This window comes from Falco cherrug, chromosome Z, assembly GCF_023634085.1.
Source record: "Falco cherrug isolate bFalChe1 chromosome Z, bFalChe1.pri, whole genome shotgun sequence".
Lineage (NCBI taxonomy): Eukaryota > Metazoa > Chordata > Aves > Falconiformes > Falconidae > Falco > Falco cherrug.
Genome location: NC_073720.1, coordinates 17705997 through 17722840, shown reverse-complemented (window position 1 = coordinate 17722840; position 16844 = coordinate 17705997). Strand labels below are relative to the sequence as shown.

Here is a 16844-nt window from a genome sequence, read left to right as displayed (position 1 = left end):
GTAAGACAAGCAGTAAACTAAGATACCCCCTACATTTCTCCAACTTTAGAGTGATTTATAAATATCACCTGAGTAACCAAATGATATGCTTGACAATGGACTAAGGTAGATTCCACTTCCAAACATCGCACCATGGAGCTGAAAAAAAGCAGAGTATTGTTAAGCATTAGTTTGGTTATCTGGACAAAACAAAAACAACAGGAGCAGGCTGTAATGCAAATAAGCATCTGCCCCACTGCACTAATTTATTACCTGGTAATAAATGGTGTTAAAAGAAGACTTTAAAATAATCATATTGTGCAAATACAACTAAAATACTGTATATTCTGGAAACCATGTTCAAAACCCTAAACATATTTTTACATCGTATTGATAAATAAAATTGCACTTTCTGTTTTTAAAACTATTTTTAATGGTTGGACTTGATGATATCAAAGGTCTTTTCCGACCTAATTGATTCTGTGATTCTAAATCTAACATTAACATGGAGGATGCCTATAGACAGTGCTTCTGCACATGGCCAAAACCACCTCAGCCTTAACAAGGCTGAGCAAGCTCAGCATGTGTCTCACATCAAAACTTTGTCAGAAAGCACAGCCTAAGCCAGCCTCTGTGAATCAACACAGCAACAGCTGCTTTTGTTTTCTTTAATGTAAGAAATAAAGAGATGGTGATGACACTGGTCATATGCTATAGAAAAATTTAGTCACTGGAGGAATGGGTTCAATCAAGCTTTCGCCTAAGCGAATTCAGACATGCAAATCCCATGACTGCAGGACTGTGCTTTAGCCACAAAGCTGTCTGAAAAGAACAGAGGAAAGGAAAGACTCTTCTTCACCAGCATCACTGTTCCATGTCATGAAGCTTGGGCTATGCAACAAAAACGAGTGCTTTTTATTAGCCCTGCACTCATTTTCTTGTCTGGAAAGGGTGAAGTGTGGGTTTCACTTCTCCACCAGGGACTGACTGCTTTATGTGGAAAAGCCTTTAAAGAAAAAAACCACACCAAGTACTTGTTGGAACACAAATAAGAACCTAGAGCATCTCCTATGTAGGTAGATGTTATGACCACTGGGCTTCACAGTCATGCTTGCCTTTCTTTCTTTCCTTTGACCCAATGGTATTTACATTGTCTCTGTGATGTGCCAGAGCTCTCACAGGAAAATGCAAACATGCTTTCACTCCTTCAGATCCTACAAGGTTGTATAGGATCCTTGGTGAGTAGATAAGTTTTCCTGACTGGTTGGTACTGGGGTAAATAGCATGAATTTGGATCAGGATATGCCTTAGGTGTGTGAGAGATCTAAAAATGATGACTTGTATAAAATTGGGCTTTACTGTTTCCTCCTATTCCCAGTATCTCAACTTTCAACAAAATAATAAGCATAAACAAAGGGGTTTACTTTGGTGATTTTTGGTGTGTAAATCCTGCCTTCCTCCAAGTATCTCCCAAATATACTAATAAAAATACTCAAACAATTAAGAGGAACAGCAGAGATTCCCATTTGCTTTTTTTCAGTGTCTACTACACCCCAATCCTTAACATGCTGGGATCCTCTTCCAAGGTATCATGGACATAGGTCTGGGGAAGGGCTGTGAAAACCGTGGTGCCAAAATACTCTGAAGTTACAGCTCCTCAACCCCTCTGGCACTGCCTACTTTGCTCTGCAATAGCGGTGTCCTGATGATTCAGTCTGAGAAAATAAAGTTTGCAATAGCTCTCTCCTTGCCAGTACACTCAGATTTCCATTCCCAAAGAAACTAGAGAAGAGATGCTGTAAACCCAGTTCCTGTAAATCTAGCATATTCTTGGATCCTATTACATGGAGATAGTTTATGTATCTCTAAATTTTAATCCCCAAACTGCTTTTACACAGTACTGAGCTAAGCCTCCTGGAGGTGCTGCTCTTCAGTGTAAAACTGAAACACTGATCCCAGCAATAGGATTTTCTAGCCATTTTAGCAGACACATTATTTTATTTTAATTGCATCAGAAAAGTAACTTTTCCAAGGAACAAGAGGGTATTTGAAATCAATCCTTTTTTCCACCTATATGACAACCAGACCCACACCCCCTGAAAACCTGCCTAAGTTAATATGTAATCAAGCATGCACAGGTTAGCTAAAGTCTATTTAGTCTACTATTTACCTGCAGCCTCGTATTGGAAGCAACAACTAAGCCGTTCCTCAGGATGGAATGCCAATTTTCAATGTGTGAACCACTGAAGATAGGAAAAAGAAAAGCCATAGTGTAAAATGCAAAATGAGCAATCCTTTCAAACAGTAAATTCAAAACTGTAAAGCTCAAGTGGCAAAAACAAAAAAATAGTAAGGCATTTTGATAACCTTTGATTAATATGAATATATGAACTTACTGAAATGCAAAGGTACTTCCGTAGAGATTTTTAGCAGCTCGGAAATTGGATTCTTTGGCTGGTGGACTGCTGAGAAGTAGGAACTGGTGGGGAGTGTGCATAAACTTGAGTTGCTGTAAAATGTAACAGTACACAAGTGAAAAGAAGGAGATTAACAAGAGCATTGTATTTCCATAATGGCAGTTAAGATGCCCTGCTGTTTTGCTCAATACATGACTGCACCTAAATACCTACATGAACTAAGTTGAAATTGGTCTCATTACCATGGGTTTTACTTGAATCAATTAGTAAAAATATCTTTCAGTTTATGAAACATATGGAAGTTTCTGAAACAGATTTCAGTCTAATATGAACCATTGCATCATGGTATTGTGATCAGAGCTGGCTTTGAATAAAAGCTCAGATTTGAAAGGTTGCAGATTACTATGCCCTTAACCATACAATCAGAGGCACACATACTCAGAAATGAACCTCAGTGCCATCCCTCTAAAATTCAAGAGCTACACTCTTTTTAAGGTGTACTTATAAGTGAATCTTCTCATACACTGTGTTTGGGTGCACTGCTTTCTGAACCATTCTGTATCTAGTATTCTACATGGTAACAAAACAAATAGTGAAGTTATACTCAACTTCAGGTGACTACAAGGTAGACACTTGTATTTGAACTACTCGCTTCAAATACCTTTTTATGACCATTATTTCTTCGATTTATTTTACATATTCACAACATGATTCTATGAGTCATGACCTGAAACCGCCTACTTCTCTCCACTGCTTATTAGTGGAGTCCACATGATTAGTCTGAATGGAGGCATCTACGTTTGGCTAGGACACTCCCACCTAAAATGCTAATACAAGCCACGAAAAATGACAAAATAAGAAAGAACCTGCAGACACTTACCCTATTCACCGGTAGCTTCACAATATGCGATCTATTACTGGAAATAACCCTAAAATAAGAAACAGTTAGATGTAGTAGACATGGTAACCAAACAGAACTTTTCTTCTTAAAAATGTGTTATGAATGGCCACCACAAAGCACCCAGCTGCAGGCCTTTAAACCTACTGAACGGAAGCAGACTAAACCTTAACTAGAAAATGAGATCAGAGGCTGTACAAGTAAGCTGGAATCTTTCCAGTGTTTTCAGAGGGCCCAAAAGAGGTTCAGAAACAGTCCAGAAACATCTGCAGTTGCAAATATTAACTGTGAGGCTAATTCTTAGGGTGAGCTTACATCAAATTATTCTGGTGAAGTAATTACTCACTAAACTTGGTATTTTATTAATTATCATCTCATGTGAGTCAATTTTATACCATTGTAGAAGAGGATGTGCAAGTGGGTCTTGTTTATCCATCTGCTTCTTTATTTCCAAGTAAGGTGCCTAGAAAAGAGTAATTAAGGGTTTTATTTCTGAATTGTAAGGTTAAATTTTGTATGTTACATTGCCCACATTTTCATCTATTAAAACAAATACATGGGACTCATTATTAGGCGTAAATCACAGTTTTACTGACATTTAGTGTTGTACAGTTATAAATGTGTTTTGACAACAAGAATTAATATAGCAATTATTTTCCCCGGAGTAAAATAATAACCATATAATTAGCATCAAAATGACTACATTACAGCAAACATTGGTGATCTCAGGGAGAACAGCAGAAGATACCTATTTACGTTCAGCTCTTGAATTAAGCAGTTGGACTGGAACTTCACAAAATTAAGTCAAAATACCAGAAGATAATCCCCTCTATTCTTCTTAACTGTTTCATGGTATAAAATGGTAAAGTAAAATCCTGTATCAGTTTATAACACCTTTGAAAACCTTTCTTGATTTCAATCACAGTGTAAAGCATCCCTTTAAAACTCTTCAGTCCAAGAATTATATTAGCATTAAAAAAAAAAAGTAAAATGGTGGTTATTTTTCTTTTAAAAAGATGTATTATGTAACAGAAATACATGATTTTTTTAATGTTTACAAGATCTTACATTTAATAACAAATATGTGAATTTTAATTTTCCATTTACTTTACTCCTCTCTACACATTTGCCATTCCAGAACACCGAAGTACCTTACAAATACATATAAAGTAAGATTTATAAATTGCTGTGAGGTTACATAGCAGTTGGAAAAGCAAGGTACATGGAAGAGATTTCAATAATCAGTTATAATTAGCTAGGCTGTTTGGGAAAGGAGGTGTAACAATAAACCTAAGTATGGCTATCAGATTCTGTCCCACTGTGTACATTGAGAAATGATGTGGTAGTAATCCCAAGAGACCCAGCCTTCCAAGTTCCCAACCATACTTAGCTGGTCAAGTGTTTTGCTATAATAGAAATAAAACTATAATTCAGAACACTGTCACTAAATCAATTTCTTTTGCTTTGGAAATAGAAGACCCAGGTTGGCTTTGATATTTCCAGAAATGCAGCAGTTGGTGATTATCTCATTCCAATGTCCCATTCTGCTGTTATTATCTCCTATTTAAACTTCAAAAGATCCGAGTTCTACTTCATTACTTTTATTTGACTGCCATTACGGATACTCTAGGTTTGTTATTTTTAACACATATTTTAATATCATCACAGCGCTATAGGAAAGAGGTCATACTATTGACTTCCCCACCCATCACAGGCAAGCAACACAATCATCTTCATAGTTCTAGAAATAGCAATTAAGTTAGATAAAGATTTTTAAACTCACCTGTGTCATCTCTCTAATAGAAGTGATACTGTCCAATGCTTTCATGACTCGGTCATAATTTTTCTTCTGATGTGGCATAAAATAAGCAAATAAGTCAAAAGAATATTAGTCTTTGGCTCTACAAAAAACTGAATCCCTTCAGTGTGTATAAAACCAAAGCAAGGACAAACGTTCAGCAAACCAATCCTTTCAAATATTCCTAACCAACAAACTCCTTTCAGCTTACACAGATCTCTCATTCATAGTCCAGGAAAATTCCCTGAAAAAATATTATCACAATGGTTTTTATTTGAATTTCACTGGAATCTCCAACACACTCAAAAAACCAGCTTACTTTTTAAAAAAATATTTGTAAGTAAACACATGTTCTGACAGTTATTTGGACAGCATGCTACTAAGTTAAATAATGCAGTGACCAAATAGATTTTTAAATAAAATGCTAAATAAACAGATGTGTTTACTTTGCTAACAGCTCTACAGAACATCAGAGGTCCTTCAGCTGTCCCTCTGCCTCAGCCTGATCCTTGCCTACCTTCTGCTTGGGAACCGCTAGCAGATGGCTCCACTTTTTCTGAGTAGATGAGCTTAACAGACCATGCTTCAGCAGCTCCACATGTCATGTCACCTTCAGAAGCTTTACTGTTCCCCATCTTTGGGTCTTGCCAACTTCTGCCCATGGGCTTTCACCTTGCCCATGCTGGGAAGAATCTGGGAGGAGGTGACGTGGGCCCTGCCATCCTAGTAGCTCTCTCCATTCCTCTTCTAGTGTGACCCTCTTTCATATTCCCTCATCTGCCTCAAACTCCCACCTTGCTCAGCCACTGGACTAGGCATCTCCTCATCAGCCCCCTTCCAAGCAACTCCAGGCAAGTCTTTCTTCCCACATGCTACAGAACATACTCGCCCCTTCCTAAAGAAGAACCACTGTGAACTGGCCTTTGCTCAGACAGAGGGAAATGCATCCCAATGCAGGACATCCAAAGTTCTCACTTATGTCCTTGGGGATGGTTCAAGTGAGATGTTCATGGCTTCTTGAGGGCTTCCCTGAGAGTCAGTATTTGCAGCCTGAGGAGCAAGTAGTGCAAACACAATTCTTTACTTCAAAATTGATGCTTGCACAAAACTTGACTATTATGTCAACATTTGATGAAATTAAGGACATACTTGCTTGCAAAAGAGAAAATGAGAAGACAGCAATGACCACTTTAAGAATAAAAAGATGGACTGAACATGCCCTGCTTTATATGGTCCACACCTCCCAAAGGACATCTTTCTCTTTGTGTCCAACGTGTACACTGAGGCAAAGACACTAAGAATATAACATTCTGCATCTAGAATTTGTACCCTAAAAGAATTTCTTGGCTTCAACATAACTTTGAATGCAACTTACACTTTATACTCAAATACCTTCTCAGACAATTTTAAGAGCTACAGAAGTTACATTCTGGAGCTGTATTGCTTATAGTAAAGGAGACTCCTTAAGAAGAAGGCTTTGGTTTGAAATCTCATGCATGACTAAAACCAAGCTATGACATAAAGAAAGGAAACTACTTACCCTGGGGTTAAAGGCCAGCATCTGAGGATCATTAGGATCAACAACAGAAGGATATGGCTCAAAAATGACAACCTTCCTAGGTGACTCCAGTGCAGACCGACACATGGATACTAAGAGATCAACCACCTAGAGAGAAAGAAAAGTATTTATTCAATATACATACTTTCATATTATATCTTCCAGTCTGCTTTTTTTACACATTACAGTAATACCATATTTCATTGTTACCTATATTACCCAAACTGTGTATATACAGGACATAGTTTAGGACTGGAACTTTCCCATTGACCTCAACAAGCTTCACATGCAGCACTGGTACATTATTCCAGGTGCATAAGTAGGACCAGATACTGGTCCTAGATGTATTATGTCAAATGCATTGCTTGCAATCCTGCTTTCTCTTGTGCACATGTGCTAATTCGTGGATTAAATTAATTCTCTAGGGAAATGAAGTTGTGCTGGATCTGTGTATCTCTGTACAGTAGATGCCAGTGAAAAGTGTTGCTCAAGAACGCGGAAGGATTTGTGAAATCTGTACCAGTGCCTGCTGTTCTCCCAAAGACTGCAATCATAGAAACACCTGTAAACATTACTTCTGCTAAAGCCAGAACAGTGCAGTTATACAACAGTCATTTACATGGCTCACACTGGGAGATGCTCTTCTATCCTGTTGCACAAAATGACAACATGGCTTTGAATATCTATGATTTCCAAGATATCATCATAAGATCATGCATGTAATGTGTACACAGGCATGTATTCACATGTGTGCATACAGGCACATATACAATTCAGCAACAGATTTCTGTATTTTTCTTTCAAAATTCATAATTCAGAGGTTAAAAATAGAATACAGCAATCACAAACCAGAGAGAATGCAGCTTTCTGGCACCTGTGAAACTTAAACCCAGCTCATAATGAAATCCAAAGTTGCTACCTAAAATTGTTCCTGCCAGTTAGCTCATTTCCCCATTTTTTCTGTGCCTTCTGAAAACATTCCTGTGTCAAAATAGACTTTTCTATGAAAGAAAGGAAAAGCTGAGATGTTGTAGTTAGTAGGCATCCCTGGTTCCTCACACAACTACACATGGATCAGACCCCATCTCACAGCTCAAGCTGTTCTGGAAGTTTTTATATATCTGCCATTGTATCTGATCATTTGAAGGAAAAAAAAAAATGATAGTCCTCTAAAGAAGCAGAATGAAAATAAGAACCATGATGAAGGGGGAAAGGAGCTGTGCTGCGGTGATTCATACTGTTACCACTCCCCTCCCCTGTTCCTTTAACATGAATGGGACAATTTCCTCTATCATTTTAAAAATACCCTGTTAGCTCCAGTTACCAAATATCTCACATATATTGAAAAGTAAAGTTATTTAAATAATGATCCCTTCCTCCATGGTGCTCTGATTACTTCCCAGTTTATAATACCCTTAAGTGTGATAAATGTTTCAAAATAGGGCATCTACATTAGCATTTGGAAAGGAGACCAGGAGTCCGCATCCACAGCCAGGTCAGGCAACAGGCCTGCAACTGCATAAATGTATGGCCATGAAATTGAGCCTGAGTTCATACACTCTGCTGCTCAGAAGTGCTTTTTAGCTTCCAGTCACAAACATTGTTAGGGAAGAATTCTTTGAGTCTCAAATCTATTAATACAGTGACTCAAAGTTGTCTTGCTTTACAATTTGCAGGACTGGACTTCATCTTAAAATTCTTAAGAACACTGCCCCAAAGCCCTCCTTTAAACCAACTGTTGACTCCTCTATTATTTTACCATGATACCTGCACATTGCTCTCACATGGGGGAAAACATACATAGATTAGGCTTACTTAAACCCTTGATTTCCCCTGAGATCATTGCTTTGAGCTGATGGAGAGCAGAGCAACTTAAACTGGGAGGTGAGTCTAATACAAACCTTATAATAGACTTATGTATGCACCTGTTGGTAATAACAAGTGCTGTGAATCTAGTGAATGTCCTTATAGTTGGGCCTGAATGCCTTCTCCTTAACAGTAGGCACTGAAGTACCTAAGTAAGGATAAAATATTTCCAAGGAGGACAAGATGACACTTGCTGATGACAATTCCCTCTTATGACATCAGCCTCTCGGTGCCTTTCTCTCTCTCCAGAGGCTCTCTACAGGGCATCTGAACTGTCAACAAATCAGTGATTCAATTTTCAGGCACTTTGATTACATGGCTAAAATAATTTGGGCTTGAAAGTTTTAGAAAGTACAATCGTATATTACTAAGGAGGAGTCATGAGAAGATTGGGAGTGACAAAGCAGAGGTGTATACCTTAGGAAACTAGCTGAAAGCACAGCATAAAAAAAATAGGATGTGCTTTCTAATAATGGGAACCTATATTTAGGCTCCTTCACTACACAAAATAATTTCGAGGAAGATTAATCTGACAAAATGCAGAGACTCACAATGCGAACACCTACCTCTTACTAGTGAGCCTAGACTCTCTTTATAATCAGTGGAGAAAATAACCACTGTGCTGACAGTCTATGCTGTGAGTCACACTATCCTAAACTAATGTCTAAAATATCTCAGATGAATCAAACCCTGGAAGGGTTGAATTCTTTCTGCAAACAAGGAATGCGAGCTCAGCCAGATCACGTGTAGTGAGCTGGGTGCAATGCTATCACTAGAGTGAAACTCAGCAAAGTTTAGTAACCTAGGTCCAATGCGACAATCAACAAAACCTCTTCTCTCTCTCAAGCACCGTTAAGGTTGTAATTGCTTCAGTGCTCTACAGCAAAGCTCTGTAGATGTAGAGGTACTCTAGAGATCCAGAGCAAGCTCCAAATATGCCTTCAACAGTGATATCTACATAAAACACAGTGAGAGCTAACCAGGACTGCCTCTCCTGTGAGCTGTATTTAAAAAGGGAAGTAAGAACTACTTGTTTGTACCTAACGTACAATGTACATGTGATGTACCATGTAAGTTTGTACCCAATTTTACCCTAATTTTAGGAAAGCAAACTTCCAGCTGTTCAAGGAGTTAGTCAACAGGACCCCCTGGGAAACTTTCCTCAGGGACAAGGAAGCAGAACACAGCTGGCAGATCTTTTAAGAGTGCTTTCCATAGAGCTCAAGAGCTCTTGATCCCCACATATAAGAAATCAGGAAAGGAAGGCAAGAGACTGGTATGGCTGAGTCGACACCTGCTGTTCAAAGTGAAGGGCAAGAAAGGAAATACATAGGCGGCCGAAGCAAGGACAGGTATCCTGGGAAGAGTATAGGGATGATGCCTGGTTGTGCAGGGATGGGGTCAGGAACGACAAGAACAAGGCACAGATGGAGCTGAACTTGGCAAAGGATGTAAGGAATAGTAAGAAGAGCTTCTACAGGTATGCCAGCCAGAAAAGGAAAGTCAACGAAAGCATATCCCCCCAGACGAACAAGACTGACAAAATGGTAACAACAGATGTGAAGGCAGCTGAGGTACTCCACAACTTTTTTGCCTCAGTCTTCATGGGCAACCTTTCCTCCTACACCTCTCAAGTGGATGGTCCACAACACTGGTACCAAGGGAGCAAAGTCCCTCTCACACTGTAAGAGAAGACAGGTTCATGACCCCCTTTATGGATCTGAAAACACATAAGCCTATGGGACCTGATGAAATGCATCCCAGAGTCCTGAGGGAATTGGCTGATGCAGTTGCCCAGCCACTCTCCATATTTTAAAAGTCATGGCAGTCGGATGAAGTGTCTGGAGACTGGCAAAAGGTCAGCATTGCACCCATTTTTAAAAAGAGTAGAAAGGAGGGCCCTAGGAACTACGGACCTGTCAGCCTCCCGTCTGTGCCTGGGAAGGTCATGGAACAGATCCTCCTAGAAGCTATGATAAGGCACAGGACAGGGAGGTGATTCAAGACAGCCAGCATGGTTTCACTAGGGGCAAGTCCTGACTGACCAACATAGTGGCCTTCTATGATGGAGCAACTACATCAGTGGACAAAGGAAGAGCTACCGATGTCATCTGTCCAGACTTCTGTACGGATTTTGATACAGTCCCCCACAACATCCTTCTCTCTAAATTGGAGATATATGAATTTTATGGGTAGACTGTTCGGTGGATGAGGAATTGTTTGGATGGCCACATCCAGAGAACAGTGGTCAACTGCTCAATGTGCAGATGGGTATCAGTGATCAGTGGTGTCCCTCAGGGGTCCATACCGGGACCAGTACTGTTTGATGTCTTCATTGATAACACAGACAGCAGGATCGAGTGCACCCTCAGCAAGTCTGCAGATGACACCAAACTAAGTGGCACAGCTAACATGCTTGATGGGTTGCCACCCAGAGGGACCTGGACAAGTTTGAGAAGTAGACCATGTGAACTTCATGAAGTTCAACAAGGCCAAGTTCAAGGTCCTGCACCTAGGACGGGGCAACTCCCTGTATCAATACAGGCTGGTGGATGAAGGGATTAAGAACAGCCCTGCCAAGAAGGACCTCGGGATACTGGTGGATGAAAAGATGGCCATGAGCTAGCAATGTTGCTCACAGCCCAGAAAGCCAACCGTATGCTGAGCGGCATCAGAAGAAGCATGGCTGGCAGGTCAAGGGAGGTGATTCTGCCCCTCTGCTCCGGTAAGACCCCACCTGCAGTACTGCATGCAGCTCTGGAGTCCTCAGCACAGGAAAGACATGGACCTGTTGGAGCGGGTCCAAAGGAGGGCCACAGAAATGATCACGGGGATGGAGCACTTCTATGAGCGCAGGCTGAGAGAGTTGGGGTTGTTCAGCCTGCAGAAGCAAAGACTCCAGGGAGATCGCACTGCAGCTTTCCGGTACCTAAAGGGAGTTTATAAGAAAGATGAGGACAGACTTTTTAGCAAGGCCTGTTGCAATAGGACAAGGGGTTATGGTTTTAAACTAAAGGAAGGTAGATTCAGACTAGATATAAAGAAGAAATTTTTTATAATGAGGGCGGTGAAACAGTGGAATGGGTTGCCTAGAGGCGTGGTAGATGCTCCATCCCTGGAAACATTCAAGGTCAGCTTGGACAGGGCTCTGAGCAACCATCTGGTTGAAGATGTCCCTGGTTATTGGAAGGAGGGTTGGACTAGATGACATTTAAAGGTCCCTTCTAACCCAAACTACTCTATGGTTCTATGATTCTAAATGTACATGTAATGTACTATGTAAATGTCTGAATTAAAAAAATTAGAACCCTAGCTCCCCAGAAACACATAGCTGAGGTCTTCAGAAAACTTCTGGCTGAGGAAGAGGTGGGGCTTCATCAGCACACCCCTCTCCTTTTCTTAAAAGCTTACACAGGTATCCCAGTGCTTGGTACGCTAGATGTTGCAAATGCAGCTATCTAATGGTCTTCAGACATTAGATGAAAAGCTGACGTTCAGACCCCGCAGTCATATTCTCGGGTGAAGAAGCTGGTGTACACTGCTGCAAGTTTTTTCCTTTGAGGATATGTCCACAGGTAGTATTCGTGCACTTAGCCAAAGAGTTTATTGCCAGTGGCTAGACTACTAGTGCTAGTTAAAGTTAAGTGACCTGAAAGTTTGCTTTTCCAAAAAACCCATGTTGCTTACTATGTAAATGCACAGTGAGGGAACATATATCTAGGAAATCAGAAAGGAATGCACTTTTCCATCAGATGGGTAAAATTTTAACTTAAGATCTTACAAGGATGTTAAACATAAGATCTTTTAACTTTTCTATTTACTGAAATCTAAGGTTAAAGGGTGATTTGGAAACAGTTTTAAAATATTTATTTTAAGAAAACAATGATATGGTTATAACTACATTAATAACTGAACTTGGAGTCAGGAAGCAAGCTTATATTAAATTCCTGATCCTTGAAAAAAAGAGGAAAAAAACCCTATGTAGCAACATCAGTAAGGACTTTCCCACTGTTATTTAATGACCAAAACAGCAGATGCTCAGTGGATAGCTGCATACCAACACCATGAACAGGAAATAGATTATTAATTGCATGAGAGTAGTAATGGCTCATTAGGTGAAAATAAATGGGAATTATCTCCAAATGACAATGGCTGCCTCTATTAACAACCTAGGTGATCTAATTGAATACAACAGAACAAGAAAACATGGTTACTCTAATTACATGGAAGCAAAACAATGTAAGCACCTCATTAATACCCTTTGAAAATGCCACGCATAGAACTGTATTACAGCTGTAAGAGTGGACAAATAAATAATACTTACCAAACAGTACTCATATGGGGAATACAAGTCAAAATAAGTATTAGAAGAGACTGAGAAGACTGTGTATACTATGGAAAATCAGACATGTAATAAGCATTAGATATAATTCTACCTGAGCCCCAGTTGCAATTTCATCAGCAGCTTCATTCATCACTCCTAATGTTTGGAAAGCAAATACACAGAGCTCCCGTTCACAAACAGTGGGCTACATAGAGAAAGAAAGTTAATTACATTTTTGTTCTAGTTTTCGGTTCTTGGTTTTATACCTATAACAAAACCCAAACACATTTAATGTTAGTTTTTAAACTCAGATTTTAACTGCAACATTAATTTCATATTATGAATACATGTCAATTCTTGAGGAAGATACATTATAGAAACATTTTAATAATCTGAAAAACAAGTGTGAAGAACTCTAAGACTTTTAGGTACTCACAGGGGCTAGCCTTAAAACCAAACAGATTACAAAACTAAAACTACAGGCATAGTACCCAAATGGCCTTAACACTATGTTATCAGGCTCTGAAAACTTTTTACATACTTAAAATTAACGGAGAACAAATCCTGAAACAGAGGGCACAAGTCCTGAACAAAGGGCACACCCCCTTCATAAATGCAAGTTTATTTTTCACAGCTTGTTATTCTGCTGTTGAGAACACACATAAAAATCTAATCTAGAAGACAAATTTCTTGAAGAAGCTACTTTTAATTTTTGACTAATTTAACAATTCATTTGTAAACTTTAAGAAAATGCATTATAGTTTTACAGAATAAACACTGTACTTGGGAAGGCCATGTTATTTTAATAAATCAAGGTGCTTCCACTCTTTTTTCAACTTAAAAAAAACAAACATATACATCACCCCAACTTGCTGTTGAACTTGCTGCCATTTTTTGCCTATATTTTTGAAATATTTAAGTCACAATGTCATCACAATGATCAAATAAAAAAAATTATTTTAATTGCATGTTGAGTGAGAATTGAGAGTTGAGAGTTTTGCCTTCACAAAGCAAAGCAGAAACAAAGTAAAGAAAATAGGTATGACTTCACAGGCTTCCTAATTGGCTACAACCCTTACAGCAACCCCATGCTTGTTAACTGAAAGATAATTAGCTGATCGACTTTTTAAAGGCTCAAGTGATGAGTCACACAGTGAATTTGTAAGCATTCAAACTGAGCAAACGGTTGAAAGAAATACAAGAAAGAAATTAAAACCTTCCTTAAAATTGACCCCAATAAACAAAAGTTTAAATTACAATGTTGAAAAAAAAAAGGTTTTGGATACTATTTCTTTGAATCCATATTACTAAATCCTAGCTCACTGAAACCTAAAACGATCTTTGGTGCGTACTACTGAACTTTTCTAATTAAAAATTCTGAGTCTAGCTACCAAGGTAAGCACTAAAGCATTTGTAGTGGCACACTCTGAAGTTCAAGCCACTGTCTCTAGGAGCACTTGGCAGAAATGACAAAAATGAATTGAGCCCACAAAGAAAACATAAAATTTAGCTGAATTGTTTCAGGCAACAGCTTTGTCAGTAATAAGCATGCTGCTGTATTTGTAGTTACTTGTTTCATAGCCCTTCAAATACATATTTGCTGGGTTTTGAAGATTCAAGACTTCAATAAACATCTGAAATTACTACACTGTCATACGCTCACATCAGTTGCTTTACAAGAGCTATTATCATCTTTCAACTCTAATAGTGTCGCCCATTTGATTTATTTTAGCTGCTATGTTACATTGCATTAGACAGCAGACAAAGCCTAACATGATCCAATTTGCTGTGCCATGGCACTCTAGACAAAAAGTATTTATTATGGTCATTATTCTTAAGTTTTCCACATTTATAAGGTGGTTAAATAATTTGCTTAGTTAGCGAACCATGGTGGCACTACCACCTTGACTAGCATAATCAACAGTATACAGAGAATCCCTTTTATTCCAGAGCAAGGGATTGCTCTGGAATAGTAGAGCAATCTAAGCTTAGCTGTGCTTGCCATGAAGAAGTGTTAAGAAAATACTTATTTTTGAAATTTTGTTTACAACCTCAAGAAAGTAAAGTATCCTGAGACTAAAAGATGGCAAAGGGAACACAGGATGTGTCATATTTGGTTTTTCTTTTTCCCCACTGTGTTATGATCCCAGAAATGTCTGAGCATCTGGAAGGGGGAAGTTAGGAAAATAGTCATTGTACTTATGGCAGACATTTGAAAGGCTTTTCTTCTCTCAGGTGGACACTGGAGCTAAGATCTTAAGGCTGGAGAACTGTAGATATGAGAAGCAAGGCAGCAAAATCTGCACTCTGAAGAGAAGCAGACATTACTGTTAAGGCCTATATAATTCTTTTGCTTTTATGTAGTTGATGAACCTTTCTGCCCAGTGTATTTTGACTCTGCAGTCTAATGGCAAAAATAACACAAACCCTGTAGCTATACAGACACTTCAATTACCTGCCTTTATATATCCACCCCGGCTGCCTTCTAACCCAGAAGCCATTTCAAGAGTGCTTTTGGATCCTGTTTCTGAAATTTGTCCCAATTTAACCAAATCAGATGATTCTAACTCAGAGTTCCCACAAGTGTTAGAGTGTTCCAAGAGAAGCTGGTATGGCCATTTCACTGTCCTCTGCTGCTCCGGTCATTACTTAGGTTCAAGCATTTACATTCCTTTCTTCCCCTCCAAAGTGAAAACATTGGCTTAAAATTAAGAAGCAAACATTTGGAGGTCTTTGGTTTGTCACATGATGATGACTCATTTATTCAATGTTACACTTCTGTATTTTGGGCTTCCACAATTGTGCATGCTAGAATCAATGAAAACATGAAAACCTAAGTTAATAAATCAACTCTGGAAGACAGAGCTTAAAAAAAATCACAAGCTTTATGGGAAAACTGGGATTGAAGGTGCTTTTACACTGCTGCTAATGTTTTGCATACTGTCAATGTGTCTCCGTTTATGGCATTTGCTTGTCTCTTCTCTTGTGATAGGATATGTGCCCTTGAGACAGAACAGTCTTGTTCTGACTTTATATCATAAATATGAGAAATGTCAAGAACAAACAAGAGCAACTACACTAACACATTTATAAAAGCTACATCCGATGTCATTTTTGGATACTCTTATTTTGGTTCAAGCACACATACTATTCAGCAAGCTGAACTCTTCTGAACTTGCTTGAAAGCTAAGAACTTTCATGTACGTACATGGAAGTATAGACATGTTCTTACTGATGTACTGATGACTGTATCCACAAAGGTACAGAACGTCCAGCTTTTACTAGATTACTAGTTTCCACTAGGACTTACATACTTATGTATATATTTCCGAATGTGTGCCTCATCTTAGGTACACACGGATTATTACAACTACAACTATCACCTTAAATGCATGCAGAGGTGACTATATTCTCCACTACCTGAAGAGAACAACTGTAACTCCTCAACAGCAGCAGCTGCTAGCGGTCTCACATATACTTTGTTTTTCACTTGAAAGAAGAAAATTAACATAAAGGCATTGACTTCCACAAAACTGTTAAGTGAAGATCATCGCTGCTGAAAGGCTGTTTAGAAGGATAATTATTCCAGTGGGGAAAAGCCAGAAGAAAATAAGAGTTGGGCAATTAACCTGAGACTGCAAATACTTGGAAGCAGAAGGCACTGACAGAAGCAGAAAGCAATTTTTGAGCTTTTGAAGTTGTCAGGCTTTTCCTTTAGCTACTCCCATTCTTTGCATGCTCAGTAGCACCCACGCAACTGCTGCTGTGATGAAAAAGGGCTCAATCAGAGTTTCTGCATGTTACAATGCAAGTGCCACTTCTTACAGCAATGGATGTGAATGGCAGACTGGCAAACCACCTAGGTACTATGATATATTCTGGTTCCTGGATTCATACACTGCTTAAAATGTTCTCCATTTGAAAAAGTCGAAACTTTCAGAGCCGATATTGATCTATACTGCTACTTTATAATACATGCTGCAGCTGTGCTCAGAAACACAGCG

The 16844-nt window shown here is 39.0% G+C and overlaps 1 protein-coding gene across 2 annotated transcripts in view; it reads right to left on the bottom strand.

The window, feature by feature from the left end:
• Window positions 1–16844, bottom strand: part of PARP8 (poly(ADP-ribose) polymerase family member 8) — a 120792-nt gene that overhangs the window by 10933 nt on the left and 93015 nt on the right. Inside the window, exons 15-23 of one of the 2 annotated variants that reach the window (XM_055699378.1) lie at window positions 12953–13045; window positions 11305–11445; window positions 6633–6758; window positions 5078–5143; window positions 3690–3757; window positions 3277–3325; window positions 2376–2488; window positions 2150–2222; window positions 69–138 (exon numbers count right to left, since the gene is read on the bottom strand). In XM_055699378.1, the coding sequence (XP_055555353.1) occupies window positions 69–138; window positions 2150–2222; window positions 2376–2488; window positions 3277–3325; window positions 3690–3757; window positions 5078–5143; window positions 6633–6758; window positions 11305–11445; window positions 12953–13045 (799 nt within the window). The remainder of the gene's footprint in view (window positions 1–68; window positions 139–2149; window positions 2223–2375; window positions 2489–3276; window positions 3326–3689; window positions 3758–5077; window positions 5144–6632; window positions 6759–11304; window positions 11446–12952; window positions 13046–16844) is intronic. The other variant, XM_005443926.4, reaches the window with a different exon arrangement.